We start from the raw sequence: 19,638 nt of genomic DNA, 5'->3' as shown, positions 1-19,638 counted from the left end.
ATAAAAATCTACACACATATTATAAACTTTCTATGATATATTTACTAAAACAAATTACAGTCAACATAGGGGCATCGTTGCTCTTTTGACGGAACTCGCGGATATGTGGCGGCGTCGCCGAAATATCTTTATCGGTTATTTTAAACGAAACTTTTACTATAGTTACTTTAAAAACAACAAAACAAACTCTTAAACCTAATTAAAAGATAAACTGTAAATCGGTGGCCCAATATTACAGGGTTCTATGTTACATTTTCAAGATAGTTGAAAATCGACTCAATGTCACTATGACAATGTTCAAATTTTAGTTCGATAAAAGTGAAACATCCCCTCTAATATTGGGCCCGCGAAATGGCGGTAAATGAACACTTTTTTTTTAATTCAGAGACAAACTAGAGTCGGGGGTCTATTTCCGTATCGTTCGATACAAACTATCATGCGAGATTTGTCAAATTTGTATGCAATATACATTTCATGTCGAACAATAAGGCATCTCGACTGATATTATAGAAAAGAGGTCGAATCGAATTGCTTTTTTTTTCAGAGGTTGAAATTTGAATGTCATTACCAAATCGATTTTGAATTTTGATGTAGTAATTAGTAATGAAGCAATTACAACATTTTCACAGATGAGAAATTAGTTGTAAGTAACAAAACAATTTATTTTAATGTTGGACATTATTTACGGATTTTTAAAGCATCATAGAAGGTTTATGAATGTGTGCAGATTAAAAATTTTAATTCGTTGTTATGTACTTACTAGTTACTACTCTATGTTTTACAAAAATGCTTTTAGTTTACTATAGCAAATTCTAAATACAGAATGTTTTATAATCATCTAATACAGTAATGGCACTAGGTGATAAATTAACTAAATGCAAAATACCAAGAACAATAGAATTATTGAATGTAATGCCGGCAATGACGGCGAAAAACGATGTCAACGATGAAATATAAAGTCAGACCAAGCTAAGTTGGCAGCGATTTTGGTAGCCCAGACAGGGCACGTGTTATTTTAAACGTCAAACTTCTATGAAATTATGACGTTTACCTTAACACTTGCACCGTCTGGGCTATCAAAATCGCTGCCAACTTATCTTAGTCTGACTTTAGATACGCAGAAACATACAATTATTCAGGAGGCTGTTTCAATAAACTTACATTTCGACATCATGGCGTGTCGACAGGTGCGAGAGAAATGCACGCGCGAATGATAACAACATTATATCATTTAGATATCAAAATGTACGTCCGAATTGGCCTCCTGGCCGTTAGGGAACTGCTAGATTTGGCCGCAAGGCATTTTGCTTCAGTAAGAGAATTTCGGTGCATTGTAATAACTGATTTTAACATTAGATGACGTTGATAAAATCGATTGACCGGTGATAGATAATTCTTTTATTCACCCATATGAATAAGCCAAACCTCTCAGGACATGTTTCATAAGAGACAGAAATATCACGTAAACACAACGTGTAATAATTATTTAATCACAATTATTATTATTTTCTAACAGATCAAACAATTCCTTACGTGGAACTATTTTCCAAATAACCTTTCAAATGTATTTAATCGGTTTGAGGAGTGTCTTTTCAAAAGGATTTATTTCCATTTTTCTTTTTTTTAACTATCAATGCAGTTCTGCTTAAAACATAAATTTACGCTGTTTCATTAAGATTTCAGTTCCAAAGTCTCTTCTTTTTCTCTAAAAAAAAGGTTCAAATATCTACAATGCAACCGTTCGTTACACCCCGCGGGGAGGCGCCGAGCCACGAGAGCGTCGCTTCACCCACGCTGTCAAGTAGTATAAACAGGTCGCCGGGTCACGGACCAAATTAGTTGACTACCGGGTCGGCTCCAAGCCATCGCCTCGCTCTAGGGACGATACTCACTATCTCACATTGTGTAAACCCTCTATGATGTTAATTCCAATCGCTAGGCTATCTACTTAGACAACGGTGCTAAAGCTAACTCCTTACTTAGTACGGACTACACCGTTCTGACCACACATTGAGTAAACCCTTTATGGTGGAAATCCGAGTGATACACGGTACAGTTCATGAATAAGTAAGGCGTAAACCCAGTGTGGAATGAACCTCGTCCTATCGCCCGTATTCGTATCACCTATACGATCGCGTAACAAGTATATGAACTCCGTGTAATAATTAGTGTACATAAACAATAAAGATAATTGTACATAAACAATAAAGATATTACTAAGATACTACGGACTTCATCGGTTACTCGATAAGGCAACTGAGTATATATACCTTCTACAGAGTAGCAGAGAGTAGTGTGCTAAATAAAAATCTTATTGGAAGAGTTGTTTGTTGTCCTGATCAGCCAGGCCCGAACCCATCATCATCTTATAAGACTGCCATCTCATTGGGAACCTGAACCCGATGGGTCTGCGCTCTGAAAAGGGAACACCACCAAACCCCTTTCTATCAATAGTAATTGAAATAATTATTTAGATAGATGAAGAAACGTATTTATGTCAACTTACGTTAGTACAATATCGAAAATAAAATAATAATTACGAAATGGAAACCGTGGATTTGTTGTTCTCGTTTTCTTGAAAAAAGTTTAGAGTGGAAATAAGCCCTTTTGAAAAGATACTCCTGTTTGTATTCTCTACACAACAATGACTTTCTCTAAACTGTGGTCATGATCATTAATATATCGCTAGCACAAGTATCTTAAGTTAGCTAATAATATTAAGAATGCTAATAATTCGTGTACTCCAATCTACAGTCACGGTGAAAAGTACCGATACTTAAGGGACAAAAACATGTGAACACGAACTTTATTGTCAAGTGCGTATGGAAGATTAGATAATTTTGCTCCGTTGACAAGGTACATAGTGTAGACTTTGACTGTACCAGAAATTGAGAGGTAGATCTAAAATAAATCCTTATAAGAATCTTAGAAATCAAAGTTGATTTATGACCATGACCACAGTGGCATGTGATTGTATAAAAATATACGAATAATGTATAAAAGTTTCAAGGCAAACTGGGTCAACCTTTGAAGTATAAAACCATAGATTCAGATTAACTATACATCCAGGTAAGTAGGTAATATGTCATCCACCGGTTCAATTCCGTGGACATATTTACTATCCGGTAATTGGCTGTAGATTTTAATGTAATTTCCATTATCTGACCGAATACTGCAACCATACTAGGCCTGCTAAATAACTAAGGTGGTTTTTAAAGTAGTTACGCAGTGGTTTTCTGGTTGGCAGCTTAGCTTTGGGACGAAATCTAGTTCAAGTAATGAATTTACCATAATACAAAACAGCCGCGCGCAGGGCAAGCCTTCAACCAGACTATAAATAAGCATAATAACTTAGCCACCACCTTAGGTACTTACCACTTGGTAGACCAATAGAAAAGTCAATATAATTTACTGTCATTTATATGTATGTGCCCATGAAATTGATTCGGAACAAAGGCTACAATAATTACCCTTATAGGAACACTTTCACGTAATACATCACAACAATACGCTACCATGTCCCACAGATTCATCTACTGTACCGCAAAATTCGCATTACATCTGACATCGCACAACAAGTCTCTTCTAATCGGAGCAAAAATTGCGTACATTCTGAAGTACATTGCGTAAGTGCAGTAATTAAATACACGAGAAAAGTCATTAACTATTGTTTGAAAATATTTCATACAATTGAATGAATTTTCAGGTGCAGTTTGTATTGCGAGAAATTGTAGCTAAAACTGGGCCCAATCTCTTCTCAGCTACTTCTAATTTGGCTGTGATCCAATGTCAATGTAGAATTACAATTTAAGAATCTATCCTCACCATCTTTAACGACATAAGAAGTATTCATATTTTAATACCCAAAGAATACTGTACACGTGAGGCACCAGACTGACTTGTAGGTTTAGTATCGATACAGTGCACTGTATTTCTCTCCCCCCCCCCCCCCCCAACCGAAATCAAGTAGCAGTACTAATGCCGCACTGAATCCTTCCTGCTAAGTTAGTAGAGGGCCCAAGTGTGGAGAAAAAAAAGTTTTGAATACAAGCACTACGTTTTGACATCTCATCTTTTTCCAAACTGGCTATATCAATTTTTGCTCCAATGTCAATAAACTTGACTAACCTGGACGCATAGCAATTTAGTATTAGCCTAATGTTGAATTAATACTGGCCTCCTGCAACCAGTACAGGTACCACACGAGTATTCTGCCAAAATCAAACAATAAGGCCCTGAGCGTTCTCTCGCTAGTTGCCGCAACACAGAACTGTTACAATGACATTCATTTCGCGAGATGGATAAAACGAGGGTAAAGATGACATGTGTCCAGCATTCAAACGATTAGAGATGAGTACAGTAAAGAAAGCAGGTTAGTTGGAAAACTAAGTACCTTCAAACTTCCTAAAAATAATCCAGAATAACAACTATGGTCCAATTAATCTAATATTTAAATATTTTGACCAAAATCTGTTCCATTCAGGTCTTAAAAAGTCACACGTAAACGAAAATATTGGTTTTAATTTTTAACCATAGGTAAATGTTTTAATTATTGTTATAGGAGCCATCAACGAAAGTAACTGTGAAAGGGAAATTTTTCAAACCAAGTATAAAAAAGTATAATTAACAATATAGACGCATATAGACATGGCATCTCGAGGAAATGATAGGTTTGTATGTAAAGTTCTGTGCTGCGAACGCGCGGCCGGGCCGACAGTACCATACGCAAAGGAACAGTTCCGTACGATACCACTAGTCACGAACACTTCACTTGTACTCCTCGTCGGCCTCGAAGTCCCCGACGTCCTCGACCTCCTGGTGCTGCGGCTGCTGGACTAAGCCTAGTGGCCCCTTTTTGTACGCCGTCATCTCCTACGGACAATGAAAATAATCAAATGAAAACAGTAGAAAGGGAAAGGGAAAACTGTCTGTATAAGTTTGTTTTTTAACAGAATGCATAACTACGGGATCTACGTCGGATTTCATCTAACTATTGATGTGGGCTTAGAGCAACCTAACTTGTGATTGGCACAGAGAGCCACGGATCGCGCCATGCTCGGCATCAAACTTCAACACCGAGTGAGGAATGTCGAGATCCGACGTCGCCCCAAGGTGCAAGACGTCGGACTCGTCATTACATTAAAATGGAGCTGGGCGGGACATGTTGCCAGGAGAGTGATGGCAGGTGGGCCAAAATATTAACGGAATGGTTGCCTCTTTCAGACGAAAGAAGTGCCTGGCGTCCGTTGGTTCGTTGGGTGGACGACATTCGGAAGATTGCGGGTCACTTCTGGATGAGATTGGCTCAGGACCGGGATAAGTGGCGTACTCAAAGAGAGGCCTATGCTCAGCAGTGGGCAATAAAAGGTGATATGATGAGGATATGATGAACTTGTGATATAGATGAGTTAAAAATACGCAATTAACAATACATATTTAAAAACAAATACATATAACGGGGTCCAAGATACTGAACTTTCAAATACAGATTCAAACACATTTTTAACTATCTTCGTGAATATTCACGTTTAAGTAAAAACTGGTACGATATAACCGACTCTCCCTTATTTATAAAAAAAATATACAAAATCCAAATATGATTAAGTGCACCAAGAATTAATTTATTAAGGTGCGGTAGGGTCAAAAAACGTAATTTTTCAAAACTCATAGCGCTTTTTTGGCGCCATAAATTTAATTAGCAATCTTGAGGCATTTCTCGAGCGAGGGACTGTATCGATTCGAATCCAGCTTTTGTGACTTTCGCTCGATAGAACTAAATCACGAACATATGTCTAAAATGCACTTTAAAAATATGAAAATTGTTTCTAATAACCGGCAATATCATGTTAGAGGGAACGTATCGATTACTTTTTTTATTACAACGTACAAAAAATTAAAAAACATGATATCCGCGTTTCTAGGCACGCACTTCCATCTCGCTCGCACTTACGCTCAGTGAGAGTGAAAGAACACATACTTACTGTTAATGTGACAGTGCAAGTTATTATACAGATACAGAACTCATTAAAATATTCCAAATTATTCAAAGTCTAGTGACCAAGTGAAGTTTGAAAGAACTCAAATTGTACCTTCCAATTTTTTTTTTTCATAGTGAAACATGGATAGGTCTTCAAAAATGATATTGTGGTTTCTAATATAATTTTTTTCTAAACTGAATAGTTTGCGCGAGAGACACTTCCAAAGTGGTAAAATGTGTGCCCCCCCCCCCCCCCCCCCTCTGTAACTTCTAAAATAACAGAATGATAAAACTAAAAAAATATATGATATACATTACCATGCAGACTTCCACCGAAAATGGGTTTGACCGAGATCTAGTAAGTAGTTTTTTTTAATACGTCATAAATGGTACGGAACCGTTCATGGGCGAGTCCGACTCGCACTGGGCCGCTTTTTTTTTCATGCAAAATAGGCGTCAGTCGTCGAGTTGCGGAAAATCGCCCGCATTACAATACAATACAAGTGCTATTTATTACAAGTTGCCAGACGATTAAGACGAAAGTGGAGGACACGCGCGAAATCGCCTTTTCGTACAAACGTAGTCCTCATTTTTGTCTCTGAATATTAACATTATAGAAAATATTTTGACACAATTGGTTGTATATCAATCACAGCTATGTGCCTACGTTAGACTTTATTCGAATTTTTAATTATTATAAGAGTTACGCTTATTTGAAAATTTGTATGAAATTAGTTTTACGCTCCTAATTTTTACAATAATTAAATCTATAAAAGTCAAACGTAGGGGCATAACTATGTTTAATATATATGAAATTATGCAAAAATATATTCATTTATTTACTTATAAAGAGCGGAAATTGAGGACTACGTTTTAATGGAGAAGTGGCCGTCCCCTTTCCTCTTAAGGGGAATTCCACGGGCTGTCCCCTACGGACGCATTTCATTTCCTGTGTTACGACTTTATTTCGGCGTTTAAAGTAGGCAATTATTTTTCCGTACATATTTTTGATAAAAATATATAGAAAGGAAACTCTTGTACCTGCAAATTTTCAGAAAATTCGTGTTTGTACGGGACAATGGTAGACAATTTCATGTAATGCTACTTAAACGATGAAGTTCCATTAAAGATGATTAAATTATACTATAGTTTTAGTTTATAAGCGCCCTGTGTAGTCCCAACTGACAGTATTAAACCCATCGGGCTGTCAAATAACAAGAGTGATCTTGTCTCGAGCAGGGACAAATAGTAAATAGTGAAACACCTAAGTGTGATAGTATAAGAACGTATTTTCTCTAAAAACCTGCCTATATATCCACGTTAGGTTGCGTTGACACAAGCAATATGCGTTTATGTCGCAGTAAACTATTGTGTTACTGTTAAACACTGAAAGTGGCTAATTGACATATTACAGTTGCATGAACGCCGACAGCCGACCGATTTTTAAGCCTGGCGGCCCTCCTCATCATCATTATATAGAGCAAGCGTGGCCCAATATGAAGTAAGTCGCTAATATAAGCCATAAGGTGGCCCAGCCTTCAACTAATATGTAAACTAAACTCATGCCCTGGAAAATGATACATGACAGTGAGAACAACGAAACTTAACATTTTGCTTGCAATATATTATCCTTATTACTGGGTCCACGCGTCTGGCAGCATCTATTACACGTGAACTGAACATGGTGCTTAAAATGCGGCGGTTCTTAACCAGCCGTCCCTGGATGTACCCGTAGTGGTTCGCGAATTTATAAACAGAACTCTTTGTTCGTCATAAGTATTTTACTTCCAAATTGACGAGTGGTTAAGAACTTAAGAACAATTGTTATATGGTGTTCATTTGCAGCCACTCCACCGGTACCAATATTTTAGTGTTTAAGTTTTAAGGCTCCGTCATACCAACGTGGTAGCGAAACCAACGCGGATCCGCGCAACTCCGAATGTACAGAACGTTATGAGCTATGCCACACTGCCGAAGCGCGGCGCCGCCTTCAATGCGCCCTCGATCCGCCGACCGAATCCGGAACCGACGCGGGGCGGAAGCGGCGCGGACGCCATCGCTCGCCCGTCACATTGAGCGCGGATCGGAGGCGGAGCGGTTTTTCGGATCGAGTGTATTCGCTATGTGCACGACTGTCACGCAACCTAGCGTCCACAAGTTTAGGGGAAAACGTCAATGCACTACATCTTATAAAACTAAAAACTACTGAACAGATATTCATACGACTTTCACATATCAATAGAGTGATTCATGAGGGAGGTTTAGGTATATAACTTGTTAAGGTTTTGTGTAAATTGGTCGAAATATAACGATGTTGTCGGAAAAAAACATGCTGGCTAGGAGCTTTAATCGAAAACGCTGCCTAATCCGTTTGAGCTATAACAACACAATGTATGGTGGGGTTGTCTCTCTTTCATGGGTCTACATAAAAGTCCGCGATGTTGAACGTTTATCATTTAAGGATAACTTACTATACCCAATATTAACTTCTAGAAAAAGATCACATAGTATGTGGCATTTTCAAAGCTATTTACACGGATACTGTATTAATAATTATCAAATTAAATATTTATATTAAGCATTTCATACAGATTACAATGGTCCACTACACCATACGATTTAAATGAGTATTTCAGGAGTAATCATAAATTAAAGTTTCATTTCGAGCCATATAACTTGTACGAAATTATAAATTAACCCGCATGTCATATCAATGTGGTTCAGTGAAGGGGACGGACTGAAAATCAGCGCTGCGCAATCAATTTGTAATAAAATGGCTGACGCAGCGTACGCTGAGTCCGTTCCTTTTGCCGCGCATGCCTATTATTATTATTTTTAAGTGAAACATTGTATTTTGTGTGGCAATAAATGGTTTCTTATTCTTATTCTTAAATGTTAAAGACGCTATCCGCAGTTAGTTCTAATTTTTACTACCTTATGCGCTGGGATCGCTTTACTTACCCCCACCATACACGGTCCCAATTAGACAATATTCATGTCAACATTTAAGATACAAATACTACAGAAATACGGTTTACAAATTGAGGTTAGTAGCCGTAGTTACTTACAACGCGATTCCAACGCGGGTCCGCGATCAAAACGCTTTCAATCCGCCGACTACACTCAATATGACATAACCGCCTTGCTACCGCCCCGCTCCAGAACGCTTCCGCGTCTGTGTGACGGAGTCTTTATATTGATAAATAATAGTTATTTACAGTACATATGAAGCTAATTTCACACTTTCCGCGCATATGTCGAAACTTTAAAAAGCCATATGTACCGTAAAACGTTGTACAATACACGTGCGAATAGGTAATTCGCAACTCGTGTCGATTTGAAACACTCCCTTCGGTCGTGTTTTAATTTATTACCACTCATTACGAATTTTCTATTTTCTGCACTTGTATCGTAAATAACTATTGTTTTACAAGGGGGCAAAGTTGTTGTTTAACCGCTCGTGCTAATAACGAAACCCGAGCAAGCGAGACTCCAAAACTGTACCACCAGCGTAGCGAGTCTTGAGCGTTGCGAGGGTTAAACAAACTTTGCCTCCGAGTGAAACACAAAATTTTTCACCACCAACGCAAAGAAAGTACTAACTATGGAATACCAAAAAAAACAAATCAAATCCAAATGAACACAATAAAAAATGTATCATTTGAAAGTCAATTTTACCAGCTAAGGAAAGAACTCAAAATTTGCATCTGATTACTTTGCCCCACATGTGGATAAAATGCAACTTTTTAACTAGTTTTTGACAATCACGAAGGCCTTTACCAGTTGGTATGGTAAAAATGTTTTTTTCTTTCTTTCTTTTATAGTGAGTCGATCGGCTTACCCTGTCATATCTCGCTTTGTCCTGCTCGGAGAGCGCCTCGTACTTGGACTTGGTCTCCGGGTCGGCGGCGGCCCAGCGCCGGCCGAGCTCCTTGGCGATGTCGCCCATCGAGTACTCGGGGTTGTTGGCCTTCACCTTCGAGCGCTCGTCGTTGCAGAACCAGAAGAACGCCGACCTGTTGGAACAGCAACTTCAGTACTGATACCACAATAACTCTTCATATCCCCCTCCTTGGAACAACCCTCAATTAATTATTTTACTTTTATAATTACAGTAAGCGAAAGAATCCAAAATTCGGTCCGATATGTGGAATCTTGAACATTGCGAGTGTTTCAAGGATCGTTCCTTTGGTTAAACAAACTTTGCTACCGAGTGAAACACGAAAATTTTTACTACACCAACGCAACGAAAATATTAACTGTAAAACATTACAAATCAAACCCAAATCAACGCGATTAAATATGTATAATTTAAAATCAAGCATAAATTTAAGTAAATTCTACCAGTCAATATGAGGAAAAAACATAAAATTTGATCAACTTACTTTTACCACTCTTGTGGATAAAATGAAACATTCTGATCAGTTTTTTAAGATTAAAGAGAGCATTTACGAGCTGGTGTAGTGAAAATAAATACATAAATTTGTTGTTATAGCAACAACATAAAAACTCTCAGAAAATTTAAATGGTCTATCTAAATATGGTTCTTGAGATTCAGTTAGCTGACAGACAGGCGAAGGATGAAAGCTTAGGTTCAGATCATCACCCTTCGCATTCTGAACCCTAAAAATTGGATGTCTTTTAAAACAATCATAACATTTCAAACTATTTAATCTCTTCTATGGCAATTCCAGTTTCTTCAAAAACCTAATAAGACCACCATGTTATTAAAAAAGTGCCAAAAACAAAATAGGTACTTATTTATTTTATCAGCACTTTAATATGACCTAGCGATGTCTACTCGGGCGTGTGCCAAAAATAAGTGATATTATTACAAAATATTTTATATATTTGGCGTTTTTTTTAATCAAATGGTTTATGTCTCCCATCTGGGCATGTCTCGCGGATTCCCCCTACGGTAAAATGTGACAGTAGCAAGTGACGCGACCATAAACTCACAGCGATCGCTTCGGCGCGTTGGGGTCCTTGTACTGCTGGCGGCGGCGCCCGCGGCCGATCTTCACGTCCTTCGGCGGCACGTAGCTCTGCATCTCCAGGTCGTACCGCTTCTTGTCCTGCTCTGCCATCTCGTGGAACCTCTGCTTCTCCTTTTCTGACATCGTCTGCCAAGGAAATTTGTTTGTTCCTCAAAGCAAGTATACTATAGAGTTGCCGCAATGCGTGCGCCCGTGAAGGATAGAACATACGCAATGCAACGAAATTAAAAACAAGTTTTAACTGACTGAACATACCAAAAAACCTACGTAATTTAGTTAGGTTCATTGTTACCCACCATGCCTTGGTGGAGAATACCAATAAAGCTGGCCATACACGTTACGGTGTGCCTGCGCAGTTTTGCTTGTACAGTTGAACTGCACAGGTAAACCTCGGCTGGGTCGAGCACACACACGGCAGCAGTAAAGCTGCACAAACTCTCAGTTGTGTAGCCATGGCACCGTCGTCAACGGTGCTTGATGTTGACGCAGCACTATCCAAAAGACCATCTCATTCGGTCATCTCATCTGCCCCTCTCCCCTTGTCACCTTTATAGTATTGTTCCTGAGATTTTTTTTATACCAGAAAAAACAAAATTAATACTTGAAGAGTTTTTATTCAATCGTTATAGTGTGCCATCAATAGCATCATACAAGTGAATAATATAATTATTTGTTTGATTGTTCTTAACGTAATATGGACTAAAAGTCTGAACTACATGGCTCTATTATTTAAAAATTTCAGCTTTGTACGTCTGAAAACTTTCATGTTACTGCTATTTTAAATAATAGCAGTAACATGAATTTTAAAAAAATTAGATGAAAATGAAATTTTTTAACCCTCTAGAAGACATCACTAGTTGACACTGCTCTTTAATATACATGTGTAAAAGGCATCTTGCGCCTGTGATAGCAGTCAGGCAAGTACATACATAAACAAAGTGATACTTCTTGGATCTTTTGCAAGTGACCACAACATTCTCGTTGGAGTGTTTCTTCTTATGGTCTTTGCAACAAGTCAGCACAAATAACGTGTTCTCATTATGTAAAAGCTCAAATACTTTCGACCCATCGCTCTGCATACTTCTTTGAGAAGGCAGCAGACACGACACACCCCCTTGTGTGTTGTGTTTATTCTTATGCTCATTGCTGTAGGTTTACTCGAAGAGCGTATTAATATGACAGTTAAAATATGTACCTATACATTCCAAAGCAAAGTATTACTCGTAACACAACATTACTCCTGAAGAACAGATAACACAACATTAATTGGGGTGTTTCTTCTTAGGTTTTTTTTCCTGCAGGTCTGCTCTATAAAGAATGCATAATTATAACAGCTTAAAACTTACATTCCATCGCTCCGCACACTTCTTGGAGAAGGCAGCAAACACAACATTCTCATCAGGGTGTTTCTTCTTATGTTCCTCGCGACAGGTTTGTACGAAGAAGGCGTAGGCGGTCATGCGACCGCGCGGCTTGTTGTACGCGCGTGCGCGCGGCATCTTCGCGGCGGTCTTATTCGCCGACTGCGCTATTAATGCCTGCTGTTGCTGCTGGGCTTGCTGCTGCAGCTCCTGACGAATATAAAAAAGAAATTGTCAATTGTTTTTTTGCCGCTAACTGACTTTTATTTCAACAGCCAACTAATACTCATAAAGACAATTCTAAGAAACTCCAACACAATGGCCACCTGTTTCCATCATCCCATAACGTATACATATAAGTATGTGAAATGTCAGCTCAATCAATGATGGTAAGGGTCTAATTTAGCTTGCAAGATTTAATGAGTACATACAGACAGGCTTATAATAATCTGTATATAAGGCACCAGCAGATGTATTGTGGATGGTGTATGGATAGATACTTTAGCTTACTAGATTTGATTACATACAGCCAACAGGATAGGTGAAAGTAAATAAAAGCTTGTAAAATAAGCCCATGGTGTTTAATATTTATCCAACAACCCACACTGTTATCATTTCTAATTTAGCTATCATGCATGTTCTTGATCGAATGGCTATGAAAAGTATCAGTAAGGACAAGGTAAAACAATGATTCATGAATTTTTCCTTCCCTGCATGGGAAAAAAATCCTGTTATGATATTACATGCAGCTTTTAATGGGCACCAATATCAATGCTTGTTGGGGTCATGTTCTGTATTTTGATCACAGAGTGTTTATAAGTATTCAATTCAATAGATTTATTTCATACAATGTCCATAGTGTTAGTGTACATTTCCTTAATCCTATATTAGTTAAAACTATACTTAAATATAATAAATTTTAAACTATGCCTCTGGATCCCATATGTACATCATCCCAGTGTGTTTCCTGAAGGCACAAACAGGCGACTCTAACACTAGGCGCAAGAGGCTGTTGGAACTGTCACACACGCGACGCATCAAGGAGGCAGTTAGTTCTATTATGTATTATTTCCATGCAATAATCAAAAAGTCAGTGCGCGCTATGTATGACGCGATACAAAAACGACGCAGTCCCAACAGCACCCTGGAACCCATTGTAATACTAGACACGCAGGGTATTGAGGGTCTTTTTAGTATAATTTGTCTACAGGCTTTCTGTGTAAAAGGTCTGGCAAAACGCTATAAATAGTGTTATTTTGAAATTCCCATTACACCGCGCAAACCTGCAAGACAACATATTACAATGTACCTCTAATGCTTTGCGCTCCCTCTTTATGTCCACATACTGGAGATTATTGGTCACCCAGTATCCAAGATACTTATCGCGCCAACCTTTTAAGAGAGATACCACATAAGCTGACAGGTGGTAGTTCGCCAAAAGCCTTGTTACCTGCTTTAAAAACTAACAGCTCACTCTTACTTGTTGTATCTCAGACCATAAGTGACAATCTTCACACACCTTTAAAAGTTTGCACTGATTGATGGACACAGCAGCGACATATCATCTACATAGCTAATGTTGTTCATCGTAGTGCCACCTATGTGAGTGGTCAATTAGTGATATGATTTTTCAAGCTATCATGTGCAAAAGAACAGCACATAAAATTTGTACTTACTTGTAATGTTGCAGATTGTTGTTGCAATGCAGCCTGTATTTGTTGTTGCTGTACAGCCTGCAAGTGGTCCTGCAGCGTTTGTTGCTGTTGCTGCAATGTCTGAGCAACTTGTTGCTGCAACACAGCTTGCGCTTGTACGAGGGCCTGCGCTTGAGCTTGGCTCAATGTCTGCTGTAAACTCTGTTGCAGCTGTTGCTGCTGTTGTTGCTGTTGCTGTTGTTGTTGTTGCTGTTGCTGCTGCTGTTGTTGTTGTTGTTGTTGCTGTTGTTGTTGTTGCAGCATCTGCTGCAATGTTTGTTGTTGATTTTGCTGCTGCTGCTGTTGCAAGGTTTGCTGCAAAGTCTGTGCTTGCTGCAACTCCTTCCTTAGGTTCAGTTGGATGAGCTGCTGTATCTGGCCTTGCTGTTGTATGGCCTGATTCTGCTCCTGCGACTGCAAGGACTGATGACTCTGAATACCATTTGCCTGCTGTGTGCCTTGCTCCGGATCTGGACTCGACTGGTTCTGGGACTGTAACAATGAACAAAAATATATAAATATTCAATGTTGTTTTTTCTACTTGGAGAATTTAAAGAGGCTAATTCTGGTAAAATAATATTCTATATATAAACAAGCAATACAAAGGTCATTTTAATGTTTTAAAATAAAACAAGTATAAGTACAAGGAGTTAAAAATACTATAGAAATAATCCATAAACCAATTTTAAATTCTGACTAACAAGGAAAGGTACCCAACTATCCGGTTCCGATTTGATTTATATTTATATATGTTATAGAGTAGTCTAAAATAACGGACACGTATTTTTTTTAGCTGCCCAAACTCAACCTATTGGGAGAAATTGTCCTCCAAAGTACTAAAAAGTTACTAAATCTTCTAACTCCTATAGAAAGTGATGGTCAAGCAACTTGCTAGTTAATGGCTTGTTTGAGTATATGTTTGAGAACAGAAAAAAATAATGTACACGTGTTTTGTTACATCTGCTTTAAATCAAGTTTTCCTAAAAAAACACCCGTCTTTATGAGTAACTTTAGCGATAAGATAATATAAAAGAGTTTTAGCTGATATAACAAAACACATGCTCATTATTTTTTGCTGCTTCAAGCTTTCAAATATATACTCAAACCACCTTTATATGTGTATTTTTTTTGTTCCTACTTAATGGCACAATTTATGTAATTAACAATTGATAGGCTAAAGAACAATATTGATTATATTATAATAATAAATAAATATCTGTATGACATTAAAGCTCTCCAAAGGGCCTCTAAGTGTTGGATGTATATCCCCACGCAAGCCAATAAAAAAGACAAGATTGTCACACACAAATCAACCTATCACACTAAGCTCAATAACGTCTGCGATAGAGTTGTGCCCGCTCGGTCTTTAAAAAGAGCACTCCGATCTCGGTCAAAGGAACTAGTTCGTTCTTTTAGTTCCTTTACTTCAGGAACAAATATCAATCAAATAAACAGAGTGAGAGTGTGAGCTAGCGACTTTCTTGACCTTGTCTTATTCCGATCATTCACTCCTGACTGATTTGTTACTAGGTACTGACTACTGAACTAAAGGACTGAGACCGATTAAGAGTGCTTAAGATGATCCTTTCAGTCTGTGGTGGGATTTCATTCCCTTTTAGTTCTTCGGTCCTGACCGACTCTAGCCTAGTTTGTGTTGTGGGCAAATACTTAAGTTAAGGCAAGTACCACCTACACCTGAAGCTTTTGAATTCACATTTGTAGGTGGATCCTAACTCTACATTGAAGTTTTTTTTTTCAAATAGGGATTTTCAAAACATAGTAGCTTCGAAGATCTATATACCTAAACCTCCACCGCCTAAGATGCCGAAAGTCCTATGAATACTTCTTAAAATAATAAATTGCTAACAAAGATATAATCAAGACAACACACTATTCACGATTTTATAGTAAAATTATATTTTATTTTATTAGGTTAGGTTAATCTCACCCGTGGATGCCGTAGACCGGCAAAGTGGACAAGATTGAGTAGAAAAGCGGACGGATATCAATGTGTGTCAATATCGTGAAATACACATAGCATTGTACTAATTATCAAATAAACACACGTAGTGGATGGACTATTTTCTATATCACACACCACCTTTGCCGTTACTTGAACCAAAATTAAGAATTGACGTATTAAATAAAGTTTAGCACTTTTAGCAGGTCAGGTACTTACCACTCAAATATTTTTCCCTCTGCTCGGCTATGGCGGCATTGCTATAGATAGGATAGATTTGATTGGCAAGCTGTCACGTCATGTCATGTGTCAGTGTCATATTCATATAGAAATATAGACATTCTGTCGCCGCTCCGAAACCTTTTTTATTCATAAAAGTATTTGATTCATAAAACGCTCTCTTTTCAAGGGCTTTAGTGTAAAGTCAGACCAAGCCAACTAGTAGTTCGTGGCAAAGAATATTTATAATACTCACTGGTTCGTGGTCTCGTTAAATTTCATCTCATCGTGGCTCACTATTACAGGTCGCGATAAAAAAAAACTGGCCAAGTGCGAGTCCGACTCGCGCACGATGAGTTCCGTACCATTATATAAAAACGGCAAAAAAATAATGTCTGTTATATGGGAGCCCCCTTAAATATTCATTTTATTCTGTTTTTTAGTATTTGTTGTTATAGCGGCAACAGAAATACATCATCTGTGAAAATTTCAACTGTCTATCACGGTTCATGAGATATAGCCTGGTGACAGACAGACGGACGGCCGGACGAACAGCGGAGTCTTAGTAATAGGTTCCCGTTTTACCTTGGGTACGGAACCCTAAAAATGACATGTATGGAGTCGACATTTAAAATAAAAATTACCGTAAGTGCAAAATGTCTTTTGTGAGTGAATGGAATGAAATGAATGATGCAATTAATTAAGTGAATTTTAGTAAATAACACCAGGGTAAATTATGTAGCTCTATAAAAAGTGATTGACTAATAAATTAAAGATTACCTAATACATTTTTGTTCAAATGGAAGCGTATGGTTTCAGCGGTTTATCTCATCAAATTCTTAATTTCTTAATAACCTATCTAATTACTTTTAATATTATAATATTAAGCAAAAGACCGACATGCAAAACCATTAAATCTCCGCCAAAATAACTTCCTTTCCTTGCCCACTTCTACCTTAACAATATTTCACTCCGGACCACACATGATGTGCATAAAAATCTTTAATAAACTTCCGCAGTCAATAAAAGAAATAGAAAATTCAAAATTATTCAATAAAGCACTTAACACACATCTAAAAGACAAATCTTTCTATACGCTGCAGGAGTTTTTTGATAATGGAACGTTAAATTAATACCTATGCTATGAGTAGGTAACTTAGCTCTTAAGTACTGCCTGTGATCTCAAATAATTGTCTGTAAATCTTTGTACTAGATTGTTATTTAGTTATAAGACTGCTGCGCCCTTGCAGGGTACATATTATGTAATTTTGTGTACTTAATATGATTGCAATAAATGCTTTGTCTTGTCTTGTCTTGTAAATTAAACACAATTAATATCTGCAGCTGTTAATAATGCAAAAAGGGCAATGCAATGTATTAATGCACTTACGTTACGTTAAACCAGTGTGCCTACATGTGTGCCCAATGGCACTTGCAACAATAATCACAACAAATACGGGTTTCGATTCGAGTTTGTGTCTCTTTGTTTTTTGCAATAGGAAAATATTGTCATATTTAATTACATTACGAATAGGTACTACTTTTTTCTTCAACAGTGTGCTTTTCCGTCAAACACTTTCATTGTTTTGATATTCGATACCGAGAAAACACTATTTATTTTATTTATATAAACTTAGAAGATTATATTTACAAAGCTTAAGAGTACCTGTAATAAATTTGAAGATTTTAGAAAATTAGTCCTAAAACAAAACAATCTAGTAAAATAAATAAAGATGAATTACCGCCGGAGAAGATGCCTGTTGGTGAGAATCAACTGATCCTGATGCATACCACCACGACTGTTGAGGAGATTCTTCTCTGTTATTAGAGCCAGATACCAGGCGGTAATCGTAACTAGATGTAGAGTTATCACCGCCATTATTTGAAAAGCCACCAGTCATTTTATATGTGTATAACTGATGCGTTGCAGCAGCTGTGCTTCGTGCAATATCCTCATTTAGTTGTTGTTGTTGCTGTTGTTGCTGCTGTTGCTGTAGATCCCCTGCGCTTCCAGGCCACCACGAGGCCTCGTCGCGCGCACCCCAAGCGCCCCCCGTCGCGCCCCGATCCCCCATTTTACAATAGCCGCTTTAGGCTGACCAGTTTCTTTATCCTTCCTTGCAGCTTCAAAATGATTATTGTGTTCTACAAATTCTACCAACCATGTCCTTTTCTTAATATATAAATCCTTGTACTTATACTTCACATAAATTCGTTACTGAAAGGGTCTTATGTTTTTAGTGAATTCACTCTCACTTTTAACAGAAAATCTTGATTATCACAAAAACTCAATATTGCCATGAGTATCACATAAATTATTAGTTCGTTTGCAATGTTTAGCAGTATTATTTAGCAAATTCTTGCGTGATCTTTAATCAAAAAGCTGCCGGCTTTAAGTTCTACATACAATCCACGCGCGTACATGTCTTCGTTCCTTCGTACTTTAAGTCAATACAGTTGGCAACGTCGCATAACGAGACGCTAAACAAGTGCACACTGGCGCCCTCAACGCGCAGCGGCTACATTGAAAACATTCGAATATACACAGAGAGAGACCGACTGCGCACGAAGTGGCAACGAAGCTCGTCCAGTAACCGGTCAATAAGACGATTAGCGCAGCTACGGCGATCCGCGTCGGTACCGAAGTTCTTTTGTTTTTATTTAAGTCATTATAATTATATATTATGTTCGTAACTCCAGTCTGGTTTAGACATAAGACTTAATAAATTGTACGAATAAAATGCATTTTAAGGCATGGAACTAGATTTGATGTATTCAGTAAACGTAAATAAAGGACATTATTATGAGTCACAAATGGAAAGGTTGGATACAGTTATACAGTATCAACATTACATAACCAGTTTGCATAAGAATCCAATTACTGTTTTTAGTATTTATTTTCTATAGTACATATATCAATTGTATTTATTATGTCATACTTTATTACTTTAAAAAAATGTTTATAATGTAGTGTGTGTAGTTATAATGAAAAAATATACTCTATTATAAGATAATAGGAATCATTCGTCAAAGTCAAAAAGCCGTCCAATAACAAAGCAATATGGCTGGAAGTTTTGGAAGAGCCCAATCGAGGATAGTCAACAGTTTACGATGCCGCCGTACATTACCGCATTTACATTACTAGTGGCATAAGCGTAACTATACCAAATGAGGCCCGTGGCAAATTCATTGAATGGAGGCAATAGAGTCCTGTACTTACTCTTTCGGTCAAATGGGAGCTCTCTCACTAATCCCTTAGCCCTATCAAGTCTTGTATATCCATTCTTATAGGAAGGTTTCATATGGTAATATTCTTTTTTTTTTCTTTTTTTTTATGAAAGTATCACGACTCCAGACCCTTTGTTCATGTTCCATTGAACCGTTTGTTGCAATGAAATGCTCAGCCGTTGACTGGTATACATATATCTTA

At 37.7% G+C, this 19,638-nt stretch overlaps 1 protein-coding gene across 2 annotated transcripts; it reads right to left on the bottom strand.

The window, feature by feature from the left end:
• Positions 1-2,217: 2,217 nt before the first annotated feature.
• Positions 2,218-18,693, bottom strand: LOC133517184 (high mobility group protein DSP1-like). 2 transcript variants are annotated; one of them, XM_061850384.1, is made up of 7 exons: positions 17,951-18,693; positions 14,012-14,521; positions 12,321-12,545; positions 10,937-11,100; positions 9,819-9,993; positions 4,751-4,872; positions 2,218-2,415 (listed from the first exon to the last, which is right to left on the bottom strand). In XM_061850384.1, exons 1-6 carry the CDS (start codon positions 18,281-18,283, stop codon positions 4,768-4,770), a joined length of 1,512 nt encoding a protein of 503 aa, XP_061706368.1. In that variant the 5' UTR covers positions 18,284-18,693; the 3' UTR covers positions 2,218-2,415; positions 4,751-4,767. The 2 variants fall into 2 exon arrangements, with proteins under 2 accessions (XP_061706368.1, XP_061706367.1); XM_061850383.1 differs by lacking the exon at positions 2,218-2,415 and having other exon boundaries at positions 2,962-4,872; positions 17,951-18,692.
• Between the last annotated feature and the right edge of the window lie 945 nt (positions 18,694-19,638).

The sequence above is a fragment of the Cydia pomonella genome, chromosome 4 (genome assembly GCF_033807575.1).
Source record: "Cydia pomonella isolate Wapato2018A chromosome 4, ilCydPomo1, whole genome shotgun sequence".
In the NCBI taxonomy this organism is placed as follows: domain Eukaryota; kingdom Metazoa; phylum Arthropoda; class Insecta; order Lepidoptera; family Tortricidae; genus Cydia; species Cydia pomonella.
Note: the sequence above shows the minus strand (reverse complement) of the source record. Positions and strands in the feature narration are given on the sequence as shown.

What these genes read in the sequence shown, in the direction of transcription:
- LOC133517184 (XM_061850384.1), bottom strand. Translation starts at nt 18,283, where the DNA reads ATGGGGGATCGGGGCGCGACGGGGGGCGCTTGGGGTGCGCGCGACGAG. An exon ending in AACGCGCCGAAGCGATCGCT is followed by an intron (nt 9,994 to 10,936) that starts GTGAGTTTATGG and finishes CTGTTCCAACAG; the next exon opens with GTCGGCGTTCTTCTGGTTCT. An exon ending in ACAAAGCGAGATATGACAGG is followed by an intron (nt 4,873 to 9,818) that starts GTAAGCCGATCG and finishes CATTGTCCGTAG; the next exon opens with GAGATGACGGCGTACAAAAA.